Below are 15,808 nucleotides of genomic sequence, written 5' to 3'. Positions count from 1 at the left end.
CCCTTCCCCTCCTCTCTTCCTCCTTCCCTTTCTTTCCTTCCTTCTTCCTTCCCTTTTTTCAATCTTCCTTCCTTCCTTCCTTCCTTCCTTCCTTCCTTCCCTCCCTCCCTCCCTCCCTCCCTCCCTCATATATATTGCTCTCAGTGAGCCTCTGGTACCTTGCTAGGTACCTAGTACATTAGCAGAAAGCCTTGTGGACTCTGTGAGGGTGGAGCTGGACCCTGTGCAGTGTGGACATGGGGACATAACATGCACTCTGCTTTAAAATAATTTTCACCGTAGACAATGTTTTTGTTTTTTCTCTTTCCCTTTTCCTTCACTCCTAGCCCTCACGTTGTAGGCCAGCTGGCTAAACAGATGATTGGGTATAATCTAGCAACAAAACAAACTCCAAAAGAAGGTGTGAAAGTTAACAAGGTAATATGAATGCTTTTGGTCATTTTCTGTGTATGTGTTACAAGAAAAGAAAATCACATTTCATTTTTGACAGTCTGATGAAGCAGTGCACTTTGGCCATGTGCCATTTTGTTTTTTAAACTTCTTATAATCTCTTTAGGTTGTGGTATGACTTTGAGGAGAAATAAAAAGGGTTCTGTGATAGTGTGAGTGTTTATCATCGTCAGCATTTAGTAAACGTAGGTGCGGGTGAGTGATCAAAACAACTGCTTTGCCTTTCAGAACATTCTGTTTAAAGCTGGAAAGGGCTTCGTACTCAGCTCTTCCTGCTCAGTGCAGGACATTCTCTGCTCCTCCACAACCCTATTTCATTATGTATCAGAGTTACCTGTGATGTTTTTCTAAGTGTCACTATACCTTACTTTGAGTTTAGTAGCGTTTAAAGCCATGTTATCCCTGGAATTATGGAGTATTAGTGGTCCTTTGGGGTTCTGAAGTGTAGATAGGCTGCACATCATACACACCTGCAGAACTTAGAGCCCTGTGTGAAGTGGCCTGCCTCAGGCATAAAATTGGGGTGGCACAGTCGAGGCCAGAACCTAAGTCTCCTCCTGTCATTTTGTTTGCTGTACCCTCCTCATCAATGGAAGCACCAGAACTCGCTACCTGATTTGCAGGACCCAGTGCCAAAACAAATGCGGGACCCTCGTTCAAATTTCAAGTCACTTACAACAAATAATACACCGAGAGACCAAGAGGAGGACCCTTCTGAGTTTCGGCCCCTATAAGTTTGACTATAAGGACAAACCCCAGCCCTGGCAGGCATTGATCGTTGAAAGGCCCTGTCATAATGGTGAAAGGGGGCCCAGCATTTTGGGGAGCAGATTAGATAAGGTTAAAAATATACCCAGGTTCTACCAGTGTGTTATGCCTAGAGAACCTGAGGTAGTACATTCTGTTTTTAATTTTCAGGGTGAGTTGTGTGGAAAGTTGTTAACATGACGAAAAAAAAAAAAATCGCTGGGTGGTTTACTTAGCGTACCATGACAGGGTCTATCTTGGTCCCAAAGAGGGAGATGGAAATCCTGGTGGTCCTTAGCTCTTTCACTCTGAGAACATAAAGCTTTTATAAATGTTAGGAAAGCATATTGACAAAACTGGTTATGCTGTTTTCCCTTTACCCCCACTTCTCACAGTTAAGAACTATTTAAAACTCAAAAGTGTTTTGTTTTGATTTTTGTTTGGCCCAACACAGTACTTGTATTTGCCTTTTAAATCTGATTATGAGCCTGTGCCTTTGTTAACTTCTTCAAAATTTGTCCATAGAGGACATGATAAGTATTTTTTTGTTTGTAGGAATTCGTTGTTTTATACGAATATATTTCTTTTTAGATTCTAGTTTGTGATACTTTTTAAAAGCATGTAAAAAATACCTAAAGCAGATTTGCACTGTGTGGTAATGCATAAAATTAGTTTGTAGATAGGTTTTGAAAGACTGAAGATAAGTGCATTCCTGTACATTGAGTCATTGCTAGGAAACATCTAGAATGATTTACTTTAAGTAGTGTTTTTTTTTTTCCCCTGATTGTAAAAGTGATTCACACACATAAAAACTTCCAGTAGTACAGAAATACAGAAATTAGAAAATAAACGTTTCTTGGATTCTCACCACAGTGAAATATCGTTTCTGTCCTTTTTCTCTATAAAATGTATGTTACCCCCGTTTCTTTAATAATATTATATGCGGTTTTAAGGAACATGCATTTTTTTTTTACATATGAATATCTTGGACGTCAGTAGAAGTCCCCCAGAAACTTTTATTTCTAAGTTTAATTGAGAAGCTGTTTAAACACACATACGTACATTTATACACATTGGATATTTTTTTCTAAGTCTGTGCCAATGCATTTTAGGTGTGTTTCCTAGAATAATAATAGGGGAGGTGAGACTGCACTCCTCATTATGTTCTTCACGATTCAGTACCAGCAAAGCTTACTGCTCTGTAGCAAGCAAAGTTCAGAAACCAAATATATTTTTAATGTTATCTAATCATGGTCCTGTTGCGAATAGTTTGTGCACTGGTACTCATCCACAGTTTCAACAGCACCATATTAAAAACAAAAGCAAAAACAAACCAACCAGCCAGATTCAGTGGTCCAGTAGGGTAAAGTAAGTGAAAAAGCTTTCTTTCCTGGGGGACTCCACGAAAAGGCTGTGCTGATGATACTGTTTTTGTCAGTCACAGATGAAGTCACATTATTGAGACGTATCTAACTGAGTTCCTGGTGGGATGAGAGCATTCGTGGAATTCACTGGGAATGTTTTCTTAAAGAGTGATACTTTCTTTCCACCAAGCAGGAGCCAGTTCAGACAGCAGCTGGTCTCTCACAAATAGAAATTTGATGGAACGTACAGAACATCTGTCAACATTTTAGAAGATTAAGAATAGGACTCTTGAATGACACGTCTCCTAAAAAGTTAGAATGTTGTGTTGCTTCTCAGAATAACTACTGAAAATCATTAAATCTTGTTCTGTAGACTAGCTCTTATTAGATAGAAAGTGAACTTGAAAACAGAATGCTTCTATGAAAATCTTAACACCACGTGCCAAGAAGTATTTCCTACATAGTCATGAGTTACCATTTATGATAAAAGAGTCAGTATGATGCCTCTTATCAGGTATTGTATTTTTAACCAGTGATAAATTCCACAAGTGTTTGAAAAGAAATTTTGAGTTCATTTCTTTATAGCATTTTAGGTCGTCATATGTTTATCCCATTTCATGTGCCTTAAAAATTTGTGGTTTTATGACATCTGGGTAATTAGCAAGAAATGCTGTTTTATCTGTGACTTTCTTTTGTGAAACCTATTAGTGGACTACTTTTAGGAAAAGCAATGTAAATGCTTTCATTATTTTCACTTCTAGTACTGATGATGAATATTCTTTCCTTCCTTCCTTCCTTCCTTCCTTCCTTCCTTCCTTCCTTCCTTCCTTCCTTCCTTTCTTCTTTCTTTCTCTCTCTCTCTCTCTTTCTCTTTCTCTCTCTCTCTCTCTCTCTCTCTCTCTCTCTTTCCCATCCAAGCCATCTTTTACCATTTTTATTTGGAGTGTCATTTGGCACAGTCTCTCTAAGGCAATTTGAGAGTACTTAACATCTTAAATATGAAGAGTCTAAAACCTAGCCATCTTATTTCTAGGTACCTTACTATAGGGATATGAAAACAAATGAGTGAAGATATACACACAAAAGTAAGCACTCAAGTAGCATTTGAGAAAAATTGAAGTCCACGTAAATGTCTGTCAGTAGGGATATGGTCAAATAAATACTGACATATAAGTACCATCTAGTCACAATGAAGAGAGAGAATGTTGGAAAGATTTCCAAGCTGTAATATTAATATTAAAAACAAGAAGAAAGAAAAGCGTTCAAGCACGTATAATATGCTTCCATGCGCACTACTGTAATGCTTGTAGATGTATAGGAAAGAGAGAAGTCAGCGGTGATTTTTCCTGGTAGGCCTGCTGCACACAGCTGTTGTGGTTGTGCACTGAGCAAGACAGCCAGCTGAAACAGTGAGAGCAGAATGAAATCCTTCCATCCCACTTGTCTCTTGCCCAAGCACAGTCCTCGAATACACTGGACCATATCCTCCCAAAGGTGCTACTTTATCTGATGATCACAAACGTTTCATATGGGCTCCTGATCACCCTAACTGCTGAGGCCCGAGCTCTGTATATGTGCAGCTGGGGGCAGCTTTCACTGTCTCATTTATATACATCTAGTACCTTTTGTGTTATTTTTGAACATGCAAATAGTATATTTGTAATTTAAAAGGAAGCATAAATTGAATTAGCAATACAGTTGATCAATGAGATAGAGGCATATATACATATACAGCATCAGATGTACTGTAAAAGAATCCTTTCTGGGCCAGCAAACTTGGTTTTCCACTAGTGTAATCTGAGAAAAATCAATGTGGCAATATGTATGTACTGTTAATGTCTCAAATTAAAATAACAACTGCTTCCCTGGAGTTTTTCTTAAGTGTCAGGGTTTCTCAAGGAAGAAGAAGAAAAAAAAAAAAAAAGATTAAAGTGGGAAAGCTCCTTGAGGCAAACCAAATACCTGTCACTTGAGCAAGTTAGCAGGATCAATTAAGGAGGTGAAAATGGGCATTCTGTACCATGAAAGCAGAACTCTCAAATCTCTGGGAGGTAACTCAGTGGGTTTGAAGAGCCTAAAATGAAGCTGTTTGATTTGTGTAGCAAGTTTATATAGATTTCCAAGTGGGAATGAGCTTGATGCTGAATTAATTTGACTTTCCCACTAATGTGGTAGGTGATGGTTGCTGAAGCCTTGGACATTTCCCGAGAAACCTACTTGGCCATTCTGATGGACCGGTCCTGCAATGGCCCCGTGCTGGTGGGCAGCCCTCAGGGGGGCGTTGACATCGAAGAGGTGGCCGCTTCGAATCCAGAGCTTATTTTTAAGGTGTGTTTGTATTCCTGACTATGCTGTGTTCATTGACTATTGTTGCACGAGCTGTTAAAGATTTAATGTGCAGTCTGAGGCTGGTAGCAGCACGTTCGTTCCTGGGATTTACGGCATGAAAGACCTTGAGTCCTTTTTCTTACTGAGCACTAAGGTGAGTTTGGGCAGAACCAAGGTATTCCCTATCCGGGGTCTTTTTCTTTGCTTTCCCCCTCCCTCCCTTTATTCCTCCTTCCTGCCTTTTCTTCCTTCCTCATTTCTTCCATACCCTGCCCCAAGAATTAACCAATGGGCGAGGACTGTGGTGTTTCCATTTCCCCTCGGTTGACTCCACCCCACCGCACAGTGTGTATGATCCAGAAATCCGCTCCTAGGACACCAGATGTGAGCTGGAGACAGCCATGATGTCTTTCAGTACAGCTTATGTAAACCGGAATTCTTCAGAGGCCCAGATTCTATCAGTGTGCTTCAATCCTTTAAAGCTTGCCCTTAGTATCTGGTCACAGATCTGGCTGAGGTCAAATCCTAACTCACCAGCAAGCATCTCAGTGTTTCCAAGCCTCATTGTTTTTGAATCACTTCAGTGATTTCCACCCCACAGAATTGTGAGAAATAATGAGGTGATGTGTACAAAGTGCTTCTCAACCTACCTCAGCTGTGAGAAGAAAAATCTACGGTCTTTAGAACTGTAATTCTGGTTTTTAATTTGGGGTTCTTGGTGTCAAAAAATCACATTAGAAATTTTTAGCAGAAAGATTTATTATTTCTTTTAGAATGTGATTTTGTTTCCCTTCAAAAAGCAGGAATTTTTTTTCCTGAACCTCTTTGTTTAGATCAGGTACTGATACTTTGGGTGATTGGTTTTGGAATATTTTCACCAACATTACATCTTTTAGGTTAGCTACCTTGGAAGTTAAGTTGAGACTTTACATGCTAGCTTACCATTAATACCTACTCATTTTCAAAATTACTGTGATTTAAACAAGCCATTCCATTTGTGAAGAGAACACCTGAAATAATGTATATGAACAGCACTCAGTATCTTGGAGAGAATGGCACTTTGTAGAGCTCAGGTATTATTAATAATTATCATCATCAATAGGGTATTTAAATCATATGGTAATATTTAACCTACATATGACAAGCTCTAAACTTAACAAGGCAGGAGAACCTTACTCTGGAAGTCTTCCAAAATATGTCATAAAAATTAACTGACTAAATATTCGTCGGTGCCATCTGTATAGTAATTAAAAGTGAAAACTGGCATCCGATTGTCTTGTCAGCATGCCACCCTGAAGAATTACATAGTTTTTGGAAAGGCTGTGTTTTAGATGGTCTGCTAATTAAAACATACCCTATAGGCAGCTGCAGTAGCCCTGCTCGGAGATCTTTGGAAAGGTGCCACCCTTGAATTACTCATTTGCAAATAAATACTGAGCCTTTTCTTTCCAGGTTGTGAATCTTTTCATTTGCCCGTCTTGAGTTTTCCTTATTTTATTCATTTTTTCCTAGGAAGAAATCGACATTATTGAAGGGATAAAGGACAGCCAAGCTCAGAGGATGGCAGAAAACCTAGGCTTCCTTGGGCCTTTGAAAAACCAGGTACCTGAGCATTTGGAGGCCACTGTGCATATGACTTGTTTCAGAAAATGTGTGCTACCTTCCTTACTTGCCTCTGATGTTTGTGCTTCTCCAGGACCCAGGATTATTTATTTGTCTAACCTTTTTTCCCCAGTCGTTTGTGATGAAGAAAAATATTTCCCTTGTGTTCTAGAAAAGGGTGTTTATGAGATGTGTTCAAATATACGTGTGAGCGTTGTGTGCGGATACATGCGTTTTGCTGTGTATGTTAGTCTCTCTGTTTTTTTCTGCAGCATTACAGTGCCAGCCCATGAATTAGATGAGGCAGCATAGTGGTGAGAGGGACAGGCTGTAGAGTCAGGCAGACCTGAGTTTGAATCCTGTACCGCCATCCAGCATGCCTGATTCCACCCATCTGAATGTCATCGTCTGTGAAATGGGGATAATGAGACCCCAAATGAGAGGCCTCTTGTTAGGACGGAGTAAGCCCAGTACACAGGTGCTTTAGTCAGTACTCCAGAAAGGTCAGCTGTTATTGTTATTAATAATACACATTACTTAACTAATTGCTATTCTTTCATAGCTAATGGGATTTGAGATGAATATTAATGGCCTGAAAGTGATACTTCACTGAAAACAGCTTAAATTATGCCAATTTAATAATCATATCTCATGGCTTCAAAGACAGAAAAACTGTCCTCTGAGCTGTTGGGGGAGAGACTCTGTCTGGAGCTTCACAGTTCTGCGTTGTCCTTGGTCCAGCCCACCGAGCCGCATTGGGTGTTTACATGAGCAAGCTTCTTTGTCTCACAGTTAAATGAGAAGGATTTACTGGCTGTTTTCTTCCTTCTCCACTACCAAGAGAAGCCACCTTAATAACCCAAGGTCCTGTGTGTATGTATATGTGAGTGTGTACATGAGTATGTGTGTGTTTCCTGGGGCCCCCAATGGTTCCAGAGTATTTCCTGCTATTTAGCTGGGCAACGTTCCTCTAATAAAACAGATTTCACACTCTTTTCTTTTTCTTTTGATTGACTCTATCTCTAGAAATTGAAGGCTGGAAATAGGCAAGTCATAGAAGGGTAAAGCAGAATAAGACTTTAAAAATATCTACGTTTGAATTAAGAGAGGACAGCACTTACTTGAACTTGGGAGGAAAGGCTCCCTTGGAAGGTGGAAGGTTCAAGATGGAAGAAGGGGCAGGAACATGTGGGACTAAACCTTAGCAGGAGAAAGAGCCAGGACTCAGTGGACAGTTACAAGAACTAATTGTCATTTCTGAGACTGTCAAAGAGATGTCAAGTTAGTGACGTGCTGAAAGGAAGTTATCGTGGATTCCTGAGTAAGGGCTGCCGTGGTTGGAGTCACCTCCTGAGAATGAGGTCACTAATTAGCTTAGCCGTCCACTTGACACTTATTGTGGGACTTCTTGTGTAGGGGTGTGGTCACTGAGACCGTTCTTCCATAAGGTCCCCATGTTCTAGCGACGCTGCCCTACAGTCAGCTCCAGAATGTGCTCCATAACCCTATTCACATTCTCTGTATGCCTCTGCACATCGCTGTCTGTCTTACTTATTTGCAGTCGCCTTTGTAGATCCTGGTGTGCACCATGGAAGGGACATTGTCAGCTTTGGTCACTGCTCTGTTGGAAGCGAAGTTCTTGGCAGGTATATCAGATGCCCTGCAAACATTCGTCATATGCGTGAATAGGTGCTACAACACGTCCAGGATGTCCACTTCGAAGAGCTTCCTGGGGAGTTGGTGATAGGCAGGAGAATAAATCTGGAGCGGGCAAATCTGCTAACCCCTTGGCTTGACAGCTCAGGAGGTGAATGTGACAGAGAGTTCTAGAGAAGGCAGTAATAGTTCTAGGGACCCCAGAAGATAGTTTCCACCACTCTTCATTTAGAAGAGAAATTTAAGAGTCGTAGCTCTTTAAATGGTTGAATCACGTTTTTTCCAGCACCCCAGACACTCTGGGTTTAAATGAATTACCTGCGGAAGGAAGATGAGCATGCAAGTTCTCAGGGGTCATGAAGAGCTATAATGTCACTGTATTTTTGACTTAAATGTGCTAAGGAAAGGAAAGAAGTTTTGAATTCATTTTTTTTCCTGTTTTTTTTTTTTTTCATTGCCGACCAAATGAAAGCCTTTAAATCTCCGTTTGCTCAGCAAAGTTGGAGTGAGCTCTCCCTGGGTGCTGCTCACTCTGCTGGACCCTGGAAAACATGATGAGACATAGCCACTGTTCTCCAGGGGCTCCCAGAACAGTGATCAGGTGCTGGTAGCGATTATAGGGACAGGGAGTAGGAAGGAGCGCGAGGGTAATCCTAGTTGTAGGTGTGTGGGAATTTGTTCATCTAGGGACAACTGATTTTATTTGTACACTAGGAAGGAGACTGTATGTGTGCTGGAGTAGTAGATTTGGGAATGCATTAGGATGCTTCCTTAAGCCACAGGGATCAGTGAAATGTTCCAGAAAGTCAGTGTCTAGTCAGCAGAGGCTTACTTGCAAGAAAAGGAGACTTGGGAGGAGGCTCCCAAGAAGAGAAAACATGAAAATTGTTTTTATTTATTTTTGAGAGAGAGAGTACGAGTGGAGGAGGGGGCAGATAGAGAGGGAAACACAGAATCCAAAGCAGGCTCCAGGCTCTGAGCTGTTAGTACAGAGCCCAGTGCAGGGCTTGAACCCATGAACCATGAGATCATGACCTGAGCCGAAGTCAGATGCTTAACTCACTGAGCCACCGAGAGTTCCAAGAAGATTATTTAAATGACCATCGATCAGTGATCCTTTGGTCAAGAAATGGTACTTTCTGGGGCGCCTGGGTGGCGCAGTCGGTTGAGCGTCCGACTTCAGCCAGGTCACGATCTCACGGTCCGTGAGTTCGAGCCCCGCGTCGGGCTCTGGGCTGATGGCTCGGAGCCTGGAGCCTGTTTCCGATTCTGTGTCTCCCTCTCTCTGCCCCTCCCCCGTTCATGCTCTGTCTCTCTCTGTCCCCAAAAAAAAAAAAAAAAAAAAAAAAAAAACGTTGAAAAAAAAAGAAATGGTACTTTCAAGGTACATTAGATTCAGTGTGACCTTGAACATTACTTAATTTTCATCTAGGATATGGTTTAGGCATGTGGAGGCTGTGCTCTCTTGGATGAACAACTTATAAAATGACTATCTTGTAAAGTTACTAATATCTTTCCAACCCATGCCTGTTGTGTCTGAACTCAGTGAGGCATTCACGTTAGACTTAAAGAAATACCACCTGGTACAGAAATTAGCAAGTATGTGTTCCTGACAGAATTCATTTCAGCAAGAATTGGTTGAAAAGACTAAAGCCACAGGAAGGCAGAAGAGGACTGAAAATTCATAGATCTGTCAATTGTGTTAGTTATCCTCTATACTATTAACTTCTTTTTTTTTAATGTTTATTTATTTTTGAGACAGAGAGAGACAGAGCATGAGCAGGGAAGGGGCAGAGAGAGAGGGAGACACAGAATGTGAACCAGGCTCCAGTCTCTGAGCTTTCTAGCTCATGACTGGAGCCGAGGTCGGACGCTTAATCGACTGAGCCACCCAGGCGCCCTAATACTATTAATTTCTGAAACATAAGCACCCTGTGTTGTCAATATGCAACTTCAGTATTTAAGCTAATGAAAAGATTTGATGGGCCCAGTTAAAAAAGATCACCAATACCTCTGGGAATGGTTTGTCCCTCTGGCTAGCTTTAAGAACTGTGTGTGAATGTTGATGACATTGGTTCCTGGAATCAAACCAAAATATTGCTAAAAATTTTAAGCTATTCAAACACTTTTGAAGGTACCTGTAAATTTGTCAGGGTTTCGTACATATGGCCCAAAGGATATTTGATTTTAGGCATCGTAATTTTTTAAATTGCTTAGCAAACAACCTTAAAATAACATTAATTGGTGGCAAAAGAAGAGAAAACAAATAGTCTGTAGAGTGTGGTTATGAACTGAGGAAGTAGGTGGCAGTAGGAAGCTGGCTGCCTGTAAGGTAAACAGCAGAATGTTTCCTTTGACTTGTGTTTAGTTTATTCTTTAAATCTGAACATGTTTGGAAAACTGGGGAGCTAACCCCCACTTTTCCCAGGCCCTGCCATTTCTGTTGTCGCACCTGCTCAGACTGACACATTTGCCTGCCTGGCCTTCACAGTCATTTACTTGGATGGCCTCTGGAACAGGGCACGTTCGGTCTCCAAGCCAGGCTGGTTCTCCCTTTTTTAGATCTTACATCGCAGATTTTGTAACACGTACCCCTTAGAGATCTCACAACGCAAATCTAATCATGCTCCAGTCCTGCTCAAAAAAATGCTTATGGTCTGTCTTTGTACAGAAATGAACAGTTCTAACAGTGAATACCCCCAACTGCTGTGTTAGTATATGATTGTAGTGGCACTAATGTTTAGAAAATTTGGGCTTCATGGTAAGTTACGTTGATAGAAGCTTAAGAAACACTGTTTCTTTTTAAAAATTTTTTCATGTTTATTTATTTTTGAGAGAGACCGAGAATGAATGGGGGAGGGGCAGAGAGAGAGGGAGTCACAGAATCTGAAGCAGGCCCCGGGTGTTGAGCCATCAGCACAGAGCAGATGCGGGGCTCAAACCTATGAACCACAAGATCATGACCTGAGCTGAAGCCCGATGCTTAACTGACTGAGCCCCCCAGGTGCCCTGAGGCTTAAGAAGTTTTGAAGTGACCCAGTTATCCACTGACAAATAAGTGGATCCGCAACAGAAGGTTGTTTAGCTTTGAGAAAGAGGAAGATTCTGACGAGGCATGGACGAACCATGAGACATTGTGCTAAGTAAAATTAGCCCGTCACAAAAAGATACATACGATTCCATTTATATGAGGAGCCTAGCGTCGTCAGATTCATAGTGATGGAAGGTAGAATGGTCGTTGTCAGACTAGGGGAGGGGAGAACGGGGAGTTGTTATTTAATGGGTATAGGGTTTCAGTTTTGCAGGATGAGAAAGTTTTGGAGCGTGGTTGCATGACACGGTCAGTATACTTAACACCATAGGAATGTACACGTAGAAATGATTGGGATCGTGAATTTTATAGTATGTGTATTTCTAAAAAGAAGAAAGTTTTAAAGGACCTGGGATAAGATCTTATACATGTAGGCACCCAGAAGATTTTTTCTGTTATGTAGTTTCTCCTCATTATCCAATCAGCCATTAATTGAGCCAGTATTTTATTGCGTGTTGACTCTGCACAGAGGCTGTGTGGGTACAGGATAGCCTGCATGCCTCTCTCATGCAAAACAGTGCAGGCTCAGATCAGTAGCCTAGAAAACCCCCCGAAATACAAGTCTGTTTGGCAGTGAGTTACATATCAGCTTTGCATTGTAACTCAAAATCCATTTGGATAAAAAAAAAAAAAAGTAAACATCAAATAAAAGAAATCTTACAGTATTTGAAAAAACTAATTGGAGAACCTCAGAGTGAGACCATCTTTCTTAAAGTCTGACCCAAAGCTAGAAGCGCTGAATGAAGAGTTCCATTATTACTGTTTTATGTGGCAGAAATAACAGACCCATGGGTGAAAGGTAAATGTTAAAGGAGAAGAATACTTGCAATTTACATGGGATGATGAGCTAATTTCCTTCATGTAAAAACCCTTCTTATAACTCAGCGAGAAAAAGACTAAAATCTCAACAGAAGAATAGGCAAAATTCACAGAAAAGGAAATACACATGTCTCTTAAGCTCAGAGAATAATGCTTAAATTAACTAATAGTAGGAGTAGTCTGTATGAGAGACCCATTTTTACCCGGCATACTGGCAAAGATTGATAGCCTGTGGTTGTGAATAGAAAAACAATTTCTATGATCCTTGTTTGTGTAGTGGGAAATTAGTGAGAGCTTCTACCAAGAATTATTTAAGATCACCTTTTATTATTTAAAATCCCCACATCTCTTTCTTTGCTCTACTCTGGGGAATTTATCCATTAGATATACATACAGAAATGGATAAGGCAACATTTTAAGTAATGTCAAACTATTGGAAACCTAAAGGCTATTGTTTAAGAGACAGGTAAACTGAATTATGGTAAATCCATTCAATAAACTATTCTGTAGGGGCGCCTGGGTGGGTCATTCGGTTAAGCGTCTGACTCTTGGTTTCACCTCAGGGTCACGGTCTCATGGTTTGTGGATTTGAGTCCTGCATCAGGCTCCATACTGACTGTGGGGAGCCTGTTTGGAATTTTCTCTGCCTGCAACCTTCCTGCTTGTGTACTCTCGCTCTCAAGATTAAAAAAAAAAAAAAAAAAAAAAAAGATATTATGTAGCCACTTACAAGAATAAGATCATTGTATTTGTGTGGCTGGTGAAGGCTTTCTAAAATCTGTTAGATGAAGAAACAAAGTATAGAACCAAGGTGGTTTTTGCTAGAAAGGTGAGCGCAGAATATGTGTACTTGCACATACACAGACTGTCCCTCAGTGAAGCACCAGCCGGGAAGGGGGCTGCTGCTGGATGAGACGGGAGCCGTGTGGCTGGGGAGTCTGGTGAAGGTTCATAGGGTGACCCTTGTGTAGCCAGAAAAAAAAATTAATATTAAAAAATATTCAGTCTTACTCATTATGCGTGTTCACTTATAGCTACTGGGTTTCAAATTAGGATTTAAGAAAGTTTATTTAACTATATACATATATGAGAAAAGAAAGATATGTATGTGTGTGTATATATATATATATATATATATATATATATATATATATGATAAAGACCATGTGAATTTCATTTCCAGGAGTTTTTCAGTCAGTACTGGAACAGAGAAAGTACTCTCAGTGTTTAACCACAGTGGGACTTTATTCTAGGGACTTGGTTACATGGCGATTCAAGAGTTGAGAAATTCCAGGATGGGCAGAGGCAAGGTAGAGCTAAGCCATAGCAGGAAATTGTTGCTCCCTGCATGCTGGAGGGACCACGTGAGGACATGGTATTTCTGTATCTTGGGATACAGAAGGTAGAACCCTGCTGGGCTTCTGGTGGTTGCTAAAGCCAGTGAAGGAGATGCTTTTTTTTTTTTTTTTTTAATATTCAGTTTATTTTTGAGAGAGATTGAGAGACAGCCTAAGCATGGAAGGGGCAGAGAGAGGGGGAGGCACAGAATCTGACGCAGGCTCCAGGCTCTCAGGGCCTGACATGGGGCTCGAACTCATGCACCATGCAATCATGACCTGAGCCGAAGTCGGACGCTTAATGGACTGAGCCACCCAGGCGCCCCTGGAGGAGCTGCGTTTGCAAAGCAGGAGAGGTGTCCACGTACCCCAGCTTTTCCATTTCCCCTACCTCTCATCTCCTTCCACTGCCTCCCATTGGCTGAACTGCGCTGGAAACCATCTAGCCCAGGAGCCTTGGAAACTCAGCCTCCAAGTGTCAGCTCCCCTGATATACATAATAAGGATGGAGAAAAGCCAGAACTGGGTCTGAGGACAAAAATGCAGGGCTAGAACGATGAGCAAAAATGTTGCCAAGGGAAAATTACGGCTAGGCAGTAATAAAAATAATAAAAATTTTAATAATAAAAAGATGGCCCCAAGCGTGAGACTGATCCCCAGCATTCAGCCATAATTGTACACAAGTCTTGCTGTGTTGCATCACAGGTGTTCACTACAGGTGTGAGCTTTCCAGGGTGGTGTCAGGCCTCCTTTGTGATGTCTTCCCCTCACCCCTGTTCACACAATGCCAGCATGCTGTGACATAGGCCATGAATAAAAGTTGGTTGAAAACAATGATTGGGTGAGTGAATTTCAAGCAGCCTTGAGAAAAATGAAGTCAGGGCATACCATCAGGGAAACTTGGGATACTATTGCTCTTTGTGGAGTATGCCTTTGTGACAGACTGTTCAGTTTGAACGGGCTGGGCGGTTCAGTAACTGCACTGTGTAGGACTTTCATCTTCCTATCTTGCAACAGTTTCCATTAAGACACTCAGTAATTGTTGTTTCGCAGGTTATAGGTTTGGGCTGATGAATGTTAATAACTTTTATTTTAGCATAATAAGGAAAACCTGGTCATTATAAACTCTCAAAATCATGTTTACATTTTACTTAAACGGAGATTGTTTATATTAATGATTGTGGCTCATACTGCATCATAGCTTGGCTAATAGGAACATGAAAATTTACAAAAAGATTAACGTTTTTTAGGCTGTACTGAAAATATCTTGTTTTCCTGATAACGGTCTTTCTTGGTGTCTGGAGGAAAGTTGAGCAATTCCTTCTAATGAATAGAAGTGGAAATTAAAATACTTAATGCTTTTCTCTTTTTCCCTTCAGAAAACCAAACTGAATGTAAAGACATAACTTAATATATTTAAGGTTACATTAATACAGCAAAATAAATGTTCTTTTACTGCTTTGGTGTAATTTCATTGTATTTGATCCTGTTTAGGCTGCAGACCAAATTAAGAAGCTGTATAATCTCTTCCTGAAAATTGATGCCACTCAGGTGGAAGTGAATCCCTTTGGTGAAACCCCAGAAGGGCAAGGTAACCAGAACAACAACAACAACAACAACAAAGAACAAATGAGTATATTCATTTATGCAAGCTATGAATTAAATTGTACAAAAGACTGTAGCAGTAGCTTTGCGTTCATTTTGTTCAGTAATTTAATTTCTGCTATGGTTTCGAATGCTCCGTGATACGGTTGAACATTTCAGGACTTGAGTTTGTTTGCAGTCAGATGCCAGGCCTCAGGGGAAGCTCCTTCTTGTTTTATTTGGAAACATCCATCCACCAGCACCGCCTTGTTTCTTCGGGGCCATTCTTGCTTATAGTGTGGTAAAAATTTGGGTAGAAATGGGATCCTCTCCATTGGGGTGTAGTGAATGCACCTGCTTTTTATGGAGCTAGAAATGCTTGAAGATTTTTAGTTTGCCTAAATCTGTACAAAATCACTTTGTCCTCCCTTGCTGGATTTATATCATCATAGTGAGACCCTAGTGCCCACGATCCCAACTTACTTACTTACTTACTTACCAACTTACTTAGTTACTTAGCTTCTGATTCAGGTGGGAAAATGTTTCCCCAACTTCCCTTGCAGGGAAGGTTTTTTTCCTACCCATCAGGTAATTAAAAAGTATAAAGAACTGTTTTCTATGTCAGCACCCATCACCATTTCCCTGTGCCTTATATACAGCTAGTGTTCAGTAAATTCTTTTTAATTCGATAACAAAAGCTTGTGAATGTGCTTGTGTTTAAAGGTAGAGGCTGGGATATCAGGTGGATAGGATATGGATACCAATATGTAAGTTCCATGAACCTTGTCTTTTTTTTTTTTTTTTTTTAGCACATTTCACTCCCAATGTCT

At 40.7% G+C, this 15,808-nt stretch overlaps 1 protein-coding gene across 2 annotated transcripts in view; it reads left to right on the top strand.

Moving 5' to 3' along the window:
* Positions 1-15,808, top strand: part of SUCLG2 (succinate-CoA ligase GDP-forming subunit beta) — a 275,629-nt gene that overhangs the window by 134,523 nt on the left and 125,298 nt on the right. For both annotated transcript variants that reach the window (XM_047094643.1, XM_047094644.1), the window contains exons 4-7: positions 327-417; positions 4,737-4,889; positions 6,402-6,491; positions 14,889-14,985. In XM_047094643.1, the coding sequence (XP_046950599.1) occupies positions 327-417; positions 4,737-4,889; positions 6,402-6,491; positions 14,889-14,985 (431 nt within the window). The remainder of the gene's footprint in view (positions 1-326; positions 418-4,736; positions 4,890-6,401; positions 6,492-14,888; positions 14,986-15,808) is intronic.

The sequence above is a fragment of the Lynx rufus genome, unplaced genomic scaffold (assembly GCF_022079265.1).
Source record: "Lynx rufus isolate CCGP_SWC_20201006 ecotype Redwood Valley unplaced genomic scaffold, mLynRuf1.p SCAF_4, whole genome shotgun sequence".
In the NCBI taxonomy this organism is placed as follows: Eukaryota; Metazoa; Chordata; class Mammalia; order Carnivora; family Felidae; genus Lynx; species Lynx rufus.
Note: the sequence above shows the minus strand (reverse complement) of the source record. Positions and strands in the feature narration are given on the sequence as shown.